Source organism: Microplitis demolitor, chromosome 7 (assembly GCF_026212275.2).
Source record: "Microplitis demolitor isolate Queensland-Clemson2020A chromosome 7, iyMicDemo2.1a, whole genome shotgun sequence".
Taxonomy (NCBI): Eukaryota; Metazoa; Arthropoda; class Insecta; order Hymenoptera; family Braconidae; genus Microplitis; species Microplitis demolitor.
Genome location: NC_068551.1, coordinates 18,637,583 through 18,648,873, shown reverse-complemented (window position 1 = coordinate 18,648,873; position 11,291 = coordinate 18,637,583). Strand labels below are relative to the sequence as shown.

The 11,291-nt window shown below is 32.8% G+C and overlaps 5 protein-coding genes across 6 annotated transcripts; 2 read left to right on the top strand and 3 right to left on the bottom strand.

The window, feature by feature from the left end:
- The first annotated feature begins 249 nt into the window (after nucleotides 1-249).
- LOC103574168 (U11/U12 small nuclear ribonucleoprotein 25 kDa protein) lies at nucleotides 250-1,636 on the top strand. The gene is made up of 2 exons (XM_008553560.2): nucleotides 250-856; nucleotides 1,270-1,636. The coding sequence occupies exons 1-2, from the start codon at nucleotides 617-619 to the stop codon at nucleotides 1,519-1,521; spliced, it is 492 nt and encodes a 163-aa protein (XP_008551782.1). The 5' UTR covers nucleotides 250-616; the 3' UTR covers nucleotides 1,522-1,636.
- LOC103574169 (distal membrane-arm assembly complex protein 2) lies at nucleotides 1,536-2,846 on the bottom strand. Its single transcript, XM_008553561.3, has one exon. The coding sequence runs from the start codon at nucleotides 2,551-2,553 to the stop codon at nucleotides 1,627-1,629; it is 927 nt and encodes a 308-aa protein (XP_008551783.1). The 5' UTR covers nucleotides 2,554-2,846; the 3' UTR covers nucleotides 1,536-1,626.
- A 100-nt stretch (nucleotides 2,847-2,946) lies between these two features.
- On the top strand, nucleotides 2,947-5,112 carry LOC103574166 (delta(3,5)-Delta(2,4)-dienoyl-CoA isomerase, mitochondrial). The gene is made up of 6 exons (XM_008553558.3): nucleotides 2,947-3,080; nucleotides 3,227-3,374; nucleotides 3,455-3,671; nucleotides 4,298-4,578; nucleotides 4,655-4,781; nucleotides 4,910-5,112. Exons 1-6 carry the CDS (start codon nucleotides 3,035-3,037, stop codon nucleotides 5,006-5,008), a joined length of 918 nt encoding a protein of 305 aa, XP_008551780.1. The 5' UTR covers nucleotides 2,947-3,034; the 3' UTR covers nucleotides 5,009-5,112.
- On the bottom strand, nucleotides 4,753-6,244 carry LOC103574167 (dynein regulatory complex protein 8). Of its 2 annotated transcripts, XM_008553559.2 has the most exons (4): nucleotides 6,117-6,244; nucleotides 5,803-6,046; nucleotides 5,351-5,561; nucleotides 4,753-4,833 (listed from the first exon to the last, which is right to left on the bottom strand). In XM_008553559.2, coding segments are annotated over exons 1-4 (468 nt in total). In that variant the 5' UTR covers nucleotides 6,118-6,244; the 3' UTR covers nucleotides 4,753-4,821. The 2 variants fall into 2 exon arrangements, with proteins under 2 accessions (XP_008551781.1, XP_053596803.1); XM_053740828.1 differs by lacking the exon at nucleotides 4,753-4,833 and having other exon boundaries at nucleotides 5,180-5,561; nucleotides 6,117-6,193.
- Nucleotides 6,245-6,404: 160 nt separating this feature from the next.
- LOC103574165 (cleavage and polyadenylation specificity factor subunit 1) lies at nucleotides 6,405-11,274 on the bottom strand. The gene is made up of 2 exons (XM_008553557.3): nucleotides 7,124-11,274; nucleotides 6,405-6,811 (listed from the first exon to the last, which is right to left on the bottom strand). The coding sequence occupies exons 1-2, from the start codon at nucleotides 11,034-11,036 to the stop codon at nucleotides 6,495-6,497; spliced, it is 4,230 nt and encodes a 1,409-aa protein (XP_008551779.2). The 5' UTR covers nucleotides 11,037-11,274; the 3' UTR covers nucleotides 6,405-6,494.
- Nucleotides 11,275-11,291: the final 17 nt, after the last annotated feature.

The following is an 11,291-nucleotide window of genomic DNA, read 5'->3' as shown; positions in this document are numbered from 1 at the left end:
TTGATATGATGATTAATGGAAATGATTACTTGCTTTGGATTTTTAATTGTTTTTTTTTTTAAGTAATTAGATGTTGAGTAATTATGGTTGATAATTATTTAAATTTAATGTAAATTAAGTAATTAAGTATGTTTGTTTGATGTATTGAAATAAAAAATATAACAAGTTGATGATAAATGTTTTTTTTTTTTTTTGATAAAAAAATCTTATGGGTTTTTTTTTAAATGGGCGGGTTTTAAATGAAATTTGTAACAAAGGACATCGAGGATCAAGTTTTATCAAGGATACACATTTGGAACAAAGGATTCGAGAATCTGTTCGAATTCTTAACGTACATGTGTCGTCATCTGACGTGCAATTAATTTAATTCAATTTTTTTTATTCTGACGAATTGGATAAAAAAAAATTATTTGATGTTAACTTTTTTTTTAAATCAAAGTCTGACGATAACTTTTTTTTTTTTTTTTGTTTTTTATAAACTAAATGATATATATTGTAGAAGTATAATTTTAGGTTAAAAACTCTTCAAATATACACTAGGTGACGACAAAACCAGACACGTAAATTTTGCCGGTAATTATTGTTAACAATAATTATAATAAACAATTGAAATAAAATGGAGGAAAAAAATTCAAATGAAGAACCGGGGGAAAAAAATGAAGTACAATTCAGTCATGAAGAACTGGTAAAATTGACTCAAGAAGCAATTGATAAAATAATTGAAAGTGATCCACTTTTTTCTGGACTACCTTCGGACGTAACTGTTGAAGAATTAAAATCTCAGACAGCAGTCGCTCAAGGACAAGCTATCACATTGTATTTAAATCGGGGTGAATTACCTCGTTTATCTATTGTGGTAATTATTTAACAATAAAATCTGACGTTTATTACTTACGTTAATTATTTATGATCTTGAAGTTAGCAGATAATTAACAATTTTCGGATTTTTTTTCAACAAATTAATTACAAAAAAACAAAAAACTAAAAATATGCACATGTAGAAAATTTTAAAAACTACAGGACATTTGAAAAATGGATTGTATAAAATTCTTATAGATAAAAATTTTTAAAAAATCTTTATATGCATATTCGAAAAATTTTAATGAGTGTAAATGTAGCAGACATAAGACAATTTTTAAATCACATTTAAAAAAATCAAACAATTAAATTGCAAAGTGAAAAAAAGTACATATACTGATTTTAGAATTTTCTAAAAGCTAATTTTCAAATTTTTTTGTGAAAAAAATTTAATTATATTTTTTTTCATAGGTTTCTCCAAACAACACCACAGTACTAGATTTGAAAAAAGCAATAAGAAGACAGACAACGCTGGCCCTTCACCGAGAAAGGGTACAGAAGAAAATAAGCTGGAAACACGTGTGGAAGAAATATGACTTGTGCTTCGGTGGAATTTCCTTAAATAACGACAAAGAAAATATCAAAAATTACGGTGTCACTAATAAAGTAGAACTACACTACGTGAAAAAACGCAGAGAAAAAAATAAAGTATATAAAAGTTAATACATAGTAAATAATTAAATTAACATTTCCATTGTATTTATAATACTTAATATATATGTATACATAGATCTATAACTTTAACTTATTGTGTTAAATAAATCTAAATTAATTTTTATTTTGAAGAGCTTCTTTTTCCTGTACTTCTTCTTGCTCTTCTTTATCTTTATGACTTAGATCTTGCTCAGGTTCTTTCTTGGGCGCTTTCTTTATATGAATTTTCAAATCAGGTAGGCAGTCTTCAATCATCATACAAGTCAATTCAAATGCCGGGTTGTGATAATGATCCGTGACAATTAAATCTTTTAAATTCCATGCTCTGTAAAGAGCTTCTAGACCGCGCTCTGTTACTTTTTCACACTCGGAAATATCCAAGTACTCAATAGTTGGACACAAACCAACAACTCTGTCTAGGCACCAGTCATCAAAGTGTTTACAATTTTTAAATGTTAGTTTTTTGAGCCATTTCAGATGTTTGAAATTTTCAATACCTTCATAAACAATATCAGTGTTACTGACATCAATTTCATCAACATACCAATCAGGTTGATAAGTATTTGGTATCACATCCAGGTTGCTGATATCCCACATCTCAGTTTCACCTTTTTTACGGAATTTCCCTTTTCTATAAACAACGAAGTGTACTGCGGCTAAGTCATTACCCAATACTTGATTACGCTCAATAAGATACTTTTGATCAAACTGCAAGTACTCGTGTCGACGTAATTTAAATGAGTACATCAAGTCTGTAAACTTGAGACTTTTTCCTCGGAAAATAAAACCTCCAGCATCATCTCTGTCTGCTTGATTATTAAACATACCCAGAAATGATTCATCAACAGGTAATTCACCCGGCATTCTTCGCCACTTTTTTAATTTACGTCGGGGTCTTGGTTCATCAGCCTCCTCTTGCTCTCGTTGAATTGCTTCTGGACTCTTGTAATAATCTGGGTGGTACGTTGCAAGTCGCTTAAATATTTGCAATGAATTTACTGCAGATCCATGCAATTTAGTCACCGCTTTATTTAAAAACATTTTTATTTAATTTTATTATTAGTTTTTTTTTCAACAAATAAATTACAAAAAGAAACAAAACTCAAAATATGCACAAGGAAAAAATTATAAAATCTATAGGTACAATTTTTAAAATATTTATTTTATGAAAAAATTCAAAAATTATCAGACCTCGACTAACTTCAGTGTCATTGTTAATTACACGCTAATAATTTAAATTTACTTGTTTCAATCAATAAACAATTGATTGATTTTTAAAATTATTATTTTTATTATTGACAAAGTTGTAGTTCTGACAAATTTTTGTTTTACATCAGGTTAGGATTTTCTCTCACGTTCAAATGATAATCTCTTTAAGAAAATGATTTTACCGACAAATTAATTTTTTGTTGACTTGTTTTTTATTTTATTTATAACTTAGAATTAAAAGACTTTGGACCGTCAAAGAAATCGCATTTGCTGGAATTGAAAACAAATTATTTGAAAAAAAAAATAATTTACCATGATTACATCAAAAATGATTAATTTGTTACAGTCATCAATTAAAGGTAATATTTATTATTTATGATAATTAATTGTTTACTTGTTTGTTTGTTTAGTTATTTAATGCAAAAGCAATGTGTCGGTTGTTTACTTATCAAGGATGTTTACATTAATGATGTAAAATTGTTAATAACAAATATTGTTACATAAGTTGGTGGATTTCGAAGTATCAGGGCAGCATCAGACATGAAGTCGTTGAATTTTGAAACACTTTCTGTGTCGAGTCCTAAAGAATATGTCGTTAAAGTTGAATTGAATCGGCCGAAAAAATTGAATGCACTCAACAATACTATGTGGGAGTAAGATGATAATTTTGAAGTAATTATGTAAATCATTTTTAAAATTAATTAATTAATTAATTTGTTTTTATAATTGACAGAGAAATTGGTAAATGTTTTCAAGAACTTGATAGTTCTCCAGAATGTCGTGTCATCGTATTGACAGGAGCTGGAAAAGCTTTTTGTTCAGGAATTGATTTACAAGACGCCATGAGTATGGGATCAATGCTAGCTGAGCATGATGATGTTGCTAGGAAAAGTAGAGCATTGGAGCAAAAAATAAAACTGTATCAGGATTCATTTCTGTCTATTGAAAAAGTAATAAAAGTTTAATAGTATATCGTATGACATCACCCGCAGTCTGAAATCGTCTTTCATTCTGAGTTATATGCTAGATCTTTCATGATTGCCTGCATTGGAACTTAGTTTCAGTGTCAGCAGCTAGTCAGAAACAAGTTAATTTAAGACCAATGGTGCAATCAACTATTAGCGTAAGCGTTAATTGTCATTAGCAATTTATAATTAAGCAGAAACTTTGAATACTATTTATTAATGACACTAATTTTTATAAAAATTAATCACAGTTAGAACTGTCATTTACGTAAATAAAATTAATGCTCTGAAATTACGATTAAAAAAACGGCAAGTATCTGAGTTTAAATTGCGAAAGCCTTCAGCCAGCGGGCAGAAAAATTATTTGTTTGTTCCCAAGGGACGAAACGAGTTTGTTTCTGTCCGCTGACTGAAGGCATTTACAATTTACGCGTTTGCTAATATCCATTCGCGGCATTGAACTGAAATCAGCTTCGTTCGACTGGCTGTCACTTCAAGAGACATTAAAACTTCAAGTTTCAATGTTGGTATCATAAAATGAATTTTCAAATTCAAACACTTCTTTTAAATATTTTTGATGATTTATTGATAATAAAAAATAATTTAAAAAGTGCCGTAAACCCGTAATTGCTGCTATTCATGGAGCATGTATTGGTGGTGGATTTAATATGATTTGTGGTGCTGACATTCGTTACTGTTCTTCGAATGCATGGTTCTCTTTAAAAGAAGTTGATATTGGAATGGCTGCTGATGTTGGAGCTCTCCAGTGGTTTTCAAAAATCGTCGGCTCTGAAAGTTTGGTACGAGAAATGGCGTTCACTGCTCGTAGAATGCAAGCTGATGAAGCTTTGCAGTGTGGACTAGTCAATCGATTATTCAAAGATGACGAAACGTATGTTGAATTTTTATCAACATTGTTGAAGACTAATCTATTTTTATTGATAGTATTTTTTTATTTTTTTTCTAAGATTATTCAAAGAATCTCTTGCCGTTGCTGAAGAAATTTCGAAGAAGAGTCCAGTAGCTGTCCAAACGACAAAAAAGACAATAATATATTCTAGAGATCATCCAATTCAAGAAGGCTTAGATTACGTCGTAAGTTTATTCATTTTTTTTTTCATCAATCTTTGGTGGTTTAATCATCGACCTGTGATTAAAAAATCTACTTAATTATTGATAGTAATTAATTAAAAAATAAGTTAATATATTAATTACTTTTACAGAGAGGACTTAATCAAACAATGTTGCAAAGTGAAGATTTTATAAATGCTGCAGTTGCTCAAGCAACTAAAGGAGAACCCGCAGTATTTTCAAAATTATAAAAATAAATTTAAAGGCTTATCAGGAAAATATTTAAAATTTTTATTGACTGAAAATTCGTGTATTTTGTAATTGATTTTTTAAAGATATATTTTTATCTAAATGTTGAAGGACTATATATAATATACCTTTTTAATATTTTTATAAATTTAAAATAAAAAACTTGATACTCGTTGATTATTTTATTTAAATAAAGTCATTTAATACCGAGGGTTTAATTTGAATCTTTGGTTTGTTTGCTTCCGAAAGTTGAGCGATTTTATAAACGTTTTTATCATCAGGCAGATCAATCTAATAAAATACATCAAGTACTCATAATCAATAGTTGAAAAAAATAAACTTACAATGAGCGAATTAATGTAATGCTCGTAGTTTATTCTATTAGTCGTCGGATCACAAGCCACTGACATCATTTCATCAATCTCCTCTTTGGTAAAAGGTTCTCCAATTTCCATCAGTGCTTTTTCCATGTCACCTCGCATTATGTACCCATGATTGTCTGGGTCAAGAAGCTGGAATGCCTGCAGTAGATCTTCAGGATCTGCTGGCTTGAATCTATCAGAAATAATTATGATCCTTGTTAGCAGACAAACAACTTCCGGATCTTTTTTCAACAATTTAATTAAAAAAAAAAAAGTACAAATATGCACATGTAGGAAATTAAAAAAGCTACAGGTGCAATTTTTAAAAATATATTTTTTTTTAATTTATCACTTTAAAAAAAATCCAAAAATTATAAGACGTCGGCTAACTTCAGTATCATAACTAATTTATTTATTTATAAAAAAACATTAACTTTTGTTCACATATTGCCTTGGACATATATTCGACAAATCTTTCTTGAGTAACGCAATTATTTTCCACATCTTCAACTTCAACTTGAATCTCTTGGAGCTCAGCTTCACTTATCACACATCCCAGAGATCTTATTATCGTTCCCAGTTCTCTGACATCAACTTCATGACTTCTTGCATTATCGAACACGTCAAATGCATCTGAAATCCTTTTTTCTAACAACGTTGGCTCCAATGATCCTGTCACTAATTCAATAACATGTTACATAATTAATTATATACATAATTTTAAATAAACATGAATGTTTTTAATTACTTTTTTAAATCTTTCGTAATCGGACTGATCAAAAGACACCTTTGAAAATAATCTGCTAGCAAACAAATTTGTTAAATCGATATCATACCTTGTGAAACAATGTCAATATTTTTATTTCAAGATATTTATATTTAAATAACAAATATATTTAATTTAAATTAATATCATTAATTAAATTTTAGTTATTTAAAAATTTTATTAACTTATCACTAGTATTATTTTACACTTTATTTCCTAGTACTTATTATTAAATATAAAAATACTATAAGAAATTTAATGGAAATATTAAAGTCAAGTTTGATGATGAGCAAAAAAAATTTTGTGTAATGTACAATAATTATAAATAAAATTATTTACTAAAACAATTGACGCGTAAAATTAAAAATGTGCAGTTTGTCGGTCTATTTCAAGAATATCTTCGATAACTTCTGGCATACGTGTGCCAATTTTTTTAGCTATTTCGGCTTTTTCATTATTTGGCAATTGCAAATATTTCCAAACGAGATCACCGTCAATTATACCACGTGCTGGATTCCCTTGCATTCGTACGTAACTTTTGTAAGTACGAAAATCTTTTGGGTTTAATCCAGCAGTGTGACATATATGACTTATTAAGACGTTTTGTAACATTAATAAATGTCTGTAGGCTTTTTCCGGTACTGGGAGTACGTATCCAAGAGCACCGTCTAGTGTAGCTGTAAATAAAAAATTAATTATTTATAAAAAATAAGTAAATCATTTGAATATAAGTACACTAGTTACAAAATTAAGGGATATTAAAAAATTTCAAGTTTTAAAAACTCTTTCATTCCCTGTACGGTCATCATTTCCCGAGTTGTTGATTTTCAAAGTCAGAATAAATTATTTTCCTTTAGTCGGTGATGACTCCGCGCCAAATCATCATACAGATTTTTAATTTCAATTTTCCTCCGAGTTACAGCCATTTGAAATTTTTTTAACATCCCTTAATTTTTGTGACTAGTGAATAAATAAATTAAAATATTTACCAAACATGGTAACGTGTCTATTCTCAGCACCAGCAAATTCTTTTTTCTGGCCAGCTATGTCTCTTGTCCGGCATTTAATTCTAAAAAATGTATTAACTTTTTGTCCGAGATGAAAGTCTGCTTTTCTGATAAGTTTTTGCCCGCCAAGACTTTCCCTCGACTCTGGTTGGTACATAAATAATGACAAATTATTTTCTCCATCGGAAACTAAGAACCCGAGGTTGGTATTGTCAATCAAATACTCAAGTGAAAAAATTTCAGCAGGACGGAAGTCTCTGCTGACTAATGACAGTGTCCGATACTCTTCTTGGAACCTCAATAAACTTATCGACTTGTAGACATCAGCAATTATTATTAAACTCTTGATGCTGATCATCTGATGGATGTATATTTGGGTATCGATGAATGCAACTCCAATCAGGTCACTTTCCTTGAGCTGCCATATGTAGATCTTCTGACCTACTGCTGAGACCAGAAAACCTGAAACCTGAGTGATGGCAGTAATCGGGCCTTTTTGTTCTTTAGCGTAAATTCGCTTAAACCTATTTTTTGTGAGAGGTTGTCCGGGTTCAGGTACAACTTCAATGATATCAAATATCATTATTCGTCCACGACTAGTGATGTCTTCTCCGTAATTATAGTTTGTTCCTAAGACAATGTAACCTTTGAGTCCAGACCTGGTTCCTTCGTAAGCCAGCGCGACATTTTTCAAACACGTAACGTGCTCCCATTGCTCTAGTTCTATTCTCGTATTGGGAATTGTTTCCCAGGATACTGGTGAAAAAAGTACGATGCTGAATTGTTCTTGAATAGGATACAGAAATCTTTCAGGTCTTTCTTCTTCAGTGAACTCTTTGTCCTCGCCATTGAATCTGTAGTAACTTTTGAAGGGTTCGGAAGTACTGGTGATGACACAATAAGTTTTACTTTCAGCGTGATAGGTAACAAAGTGAGGTGTGCAACGTAGAGGAACTTTTCTTACAGGCCAGGGTGCATCGTAAGATAAGTGAGTTGGTAGCACACATATTCTCAGCTCTTGCTTACGATTGAAATGCAAAAATCCCTGAGGACAATTGATGTTATTGAAAGCAGCAAATGATCTTATAGGGCCATCAATACTCATAGGGTGGGTTCTCAATTCACCTCGACTTGTTAAAAATATCCAGTGAGGATAATCACCACAGAGAAAAACTCCATTGTAGCCAGCGATGTTGCTGAAGTATCTCATCATTGAGCTGCGGATTTCGTCACCGTGTCTTATGTCTTCTTCTTTTGGTTTCATAAATGTCTGTCCAGGAATAATGTCATGTTCTAGTCTTTTGAAACGTAATTTAAGATAACCCTTTGGATACCTGTATGCCTGATACATTTGTAGCTCGGTATCCAGACGTACCAGTAACATCGGCCGATTGCCGTGATGTCCAAGTGCTACCATCAATATTTCACGGACTTGAGATTCGGGATTCGGTAATTCATTTACTGGCGACGAAAGAATATTCGTTGACTCCATGCTGTCGTGTAAAACAGACTGACCTAGACCGAAATTACGTATTAAATAAGACAGATGTAAGTCCGGTAGTGAATAAATTTCCAGTGTGCCGCTGTCCCGGTAAACTAGAAGCCAGTAAGTTGGTTTTATGTCTTGCATATATTTTTGCCACCATGGATTTTTTTTAGTCGATGCTTCGGGTGCTTTTACAGGCAAAAGTGGAGGCATTTGGAAGGCAGGAACATCTCCGTAAAGCAGATCATCTTCGTTGTCAACAACCATAGCCGCTGAAGAATCTTCAGTATCTTTATTTTCTTCTGTAGCTTCTGGCTCTTCGTCAGGAAGTTGAGTCGTAAAGAGACCGCTGACATCTCTGTAAGCACAGAGTGTATCAATCTGCGGACGGAAGAGTAAATTCGCTGGATCAGCATGAAGTCGAGGTGATCCACGAACTTCACGAAGAGTTAGTAGTATAACTTGTCCATCTTCTGCTAGTAAAACCACGTAGGGATCAGCACAACTTGCATAGATAATAGGACACCCTAAATCAAGCGGCATATGTTGAATTTGATTTGTTCCCTGCATTAAACGAACCCCCATTGGATTTACCTGGACAATGTAACGATTGTTGCCAAGATTACCAGCAAATACTGTCGTACTCTGGGTACTGAAGCCGCTTTGATCAACTTCATTTATCTCCTGTCCAGTTTGCAGGATCATTGTCGAGTCTATGTTACTTAAAATAAGAAACGAATGAATTGCTTCAATTTCTCGGTTTTGTTGGTCATAAGACGACGGGCTAATTACAGTCCACATGTCTCGGCAACCGGGTAATTCAAATGTCGTGATAACTTGGGGTCTTATTGAACGCTGGAGTATGCAGAGCGCTCCGTTCTTTCCATATCCCGAAGTAGTGACAAGTTCCACATCAATATCAACATTTTGAGAAAATTCGGGAGATAAAAATGCCGTCTCACCCATTGAAATATTACCGCATGGTCCAATGTTAAGTAAACTATCGCATACTTCAAAACTATAGGAAGTAATTTGCATAGAAGTTTGAGTTTCATTTCCATATACTTCAAGTTCTTCTGGATCTTTTATTTCCGATACATCCGAGGCCATCCAGTCGCCCAAAAAGTTTTGTTTTTTCGCTGGCGCTTCTTCACTTTCATTTACAATCGTAACGTCATCTGAATTCTGCAAGTTCTCTGATTCTTTTTCTGTGAAACGTAGCAGCAAAGAATTACCTAGACGTGAACCAAGAAACAGATAACTTTCCTCACATAAACAAACACATGTCGTCAGTACACTAGCAGCGGCTTTGTCAAAATGAAACCCACGTACAGATCTCATGCTATCAGCAAACAAAGACAAGACATACAATTCTCCACTTTTCAATGAAATTACCAGCCGGTCTGTTGATATAAAAGCAACTTGCGCGCCTTCTAGACTCATCTTGGCTCCTTCCTGCGGCTTCAATGGAAAATTAGTACTGCATTCAGCAAGACTATTCAGCGATACTCCGTAAGGTGGGATGCTCTGATTGAGATAGATCAAAGAATTGACTGCCATTATCAGCGTGCCTCCAAGAGGTTTCTTCACAGGAACGGCCTGACAACAATCAAAAGGTAAATTACATACAGACCAAATAACGGGATGAACTTTTTCCTGAATGTTAAGCGAAATTGCGACCATCGCACACGTGTCTTGACGCACTGCAATCCTTCCAGCAAAAGTTCTTACTGGCTCGTACAGCATCAGCAGCGTGGGTTCATTATACCCATGAAGAAATTGCAAATCAATGATATTATCTATTTTTTCATCAAGATTCTTCAGAATGATCATGTAAGATGACAGAATGGGTGTTTTGTTTGAGGCAACTGCTTTAGAAACCTCCAGTAAATCACCGTCATCAAGTGTCGGGTCTTTTCTGAACGGCAAGACGACTAATTTTCTACCGTAGACCAACATGACAGCACATCTACCTTCAGGATCAACCCGGACCATGGGTATGTGGTGATGATTTGTCCATCCGTCTCTCATTTCTTCTTCTTCAAAGTAGTGAAGCGATACCGTACGTAGATCATGGGTCTCAGGATCATATTCTACTATTGACAGCTTCGCGTCGCGAAAACTCAGAAGCAGAGCATCGCGTTGTGATCCCATCAGTGTTACTGCCTGCAGAGACATGACATTCCCATGGAGAATATACTGAGCCAGGCATTCCAGTTTCATTTTTGGTGCTCGAGTTTCGTATATTTTATCCTTTTTCACAGGATCGATGTCCGGTATCAGTTTGAATACTCTGATAACATTGGCACCGGCTGCCACCAGACATTTTTCTGACCGATTGAAAAAATTACAGGTGATTGAGTGCTCGACTCCAGTTGCCGGGTGTTTGGTCTTGCAAATCGAATACATGATTTTATATTTATTTATTTATAATTAAATATTTAATATAATCATGAGTTGAGGTTAGAATACGTTTTTGTTAAATTTAATAAAGTATTAGTACTTTTAATGCCACTAAATTTTTCTTAATACTTTTTTATGATGTTCTATTAATTATTGATTATTTATTTTATTTAATTGAGTTAATATTAATGATGATAAAAGTAAACACGTTGTTATGATTTCACATTACTATACGATTACTATACAATTGATGCTTTTTCG

Coding starts and splice junctions, on each gene's coding strand:
- LOC103574166 (XM_008553558.3), top strand. CDS start 3,035: ATGATTACATCAAAAATGATTAATTTGTTACAGTCATCAATTAAAG. Junction 3,672..4,297: donor CATTTCTGTCTATTGAAAAA/GTAATAAAAGTT, acceptor TAATTTAAAAAG/TGCCGTAAACCCGTAATTGC. Junction 4,782..4,909: donor AAGAAGGCTTAGATTACGTC/GTAAGTTTATTC, acceptor TTACTTTTACAG/AGAGGACTTAATCAAACAAT.
- LOC103574165 (XM_008553557.3), bottom strand. CDS start 11,036: ATGTATTCGATTTGCAAGACCAAACACCCGGCAACTGGAGTCGAGCAC. Junction 6,812..7,123: donor TAGACACGTTACCATGTTTG/GTAAATATTTTA, acceptor TTTTATTTACAG/CTACACTAGACGGTGCTCTT.
- LOC103574167 (XM_053740828.1), bottom strand. Junction 5,562..5,802: donor AAGGCAATATGTGAACAAAA/GTTAATGTTTTT, acceptor TATTTCTGATAG/ATTCAAGCCAGCAGATCCTG.
- LOC103574168 (XM_008553560.2), top strand. CDS start 617: ATGGAGGAAAAAAATTCAAATGAAGAACCGGGGGAAAAAAATGAAGTA. Junction 857..1,269: donor TACCTCGTTTATCTATTGTG/GTAATTATTTAA, acceptor TTTTTTTCATAG/GTTTCTCCAAACAACACCAC.
- LOC103574169 (XM_008553561.3), bottom strand. CDS start 2,553: ATGTTTTTAAATAAAGCGGTGACTAAATTGCATGGATCTGCAGTAAAT.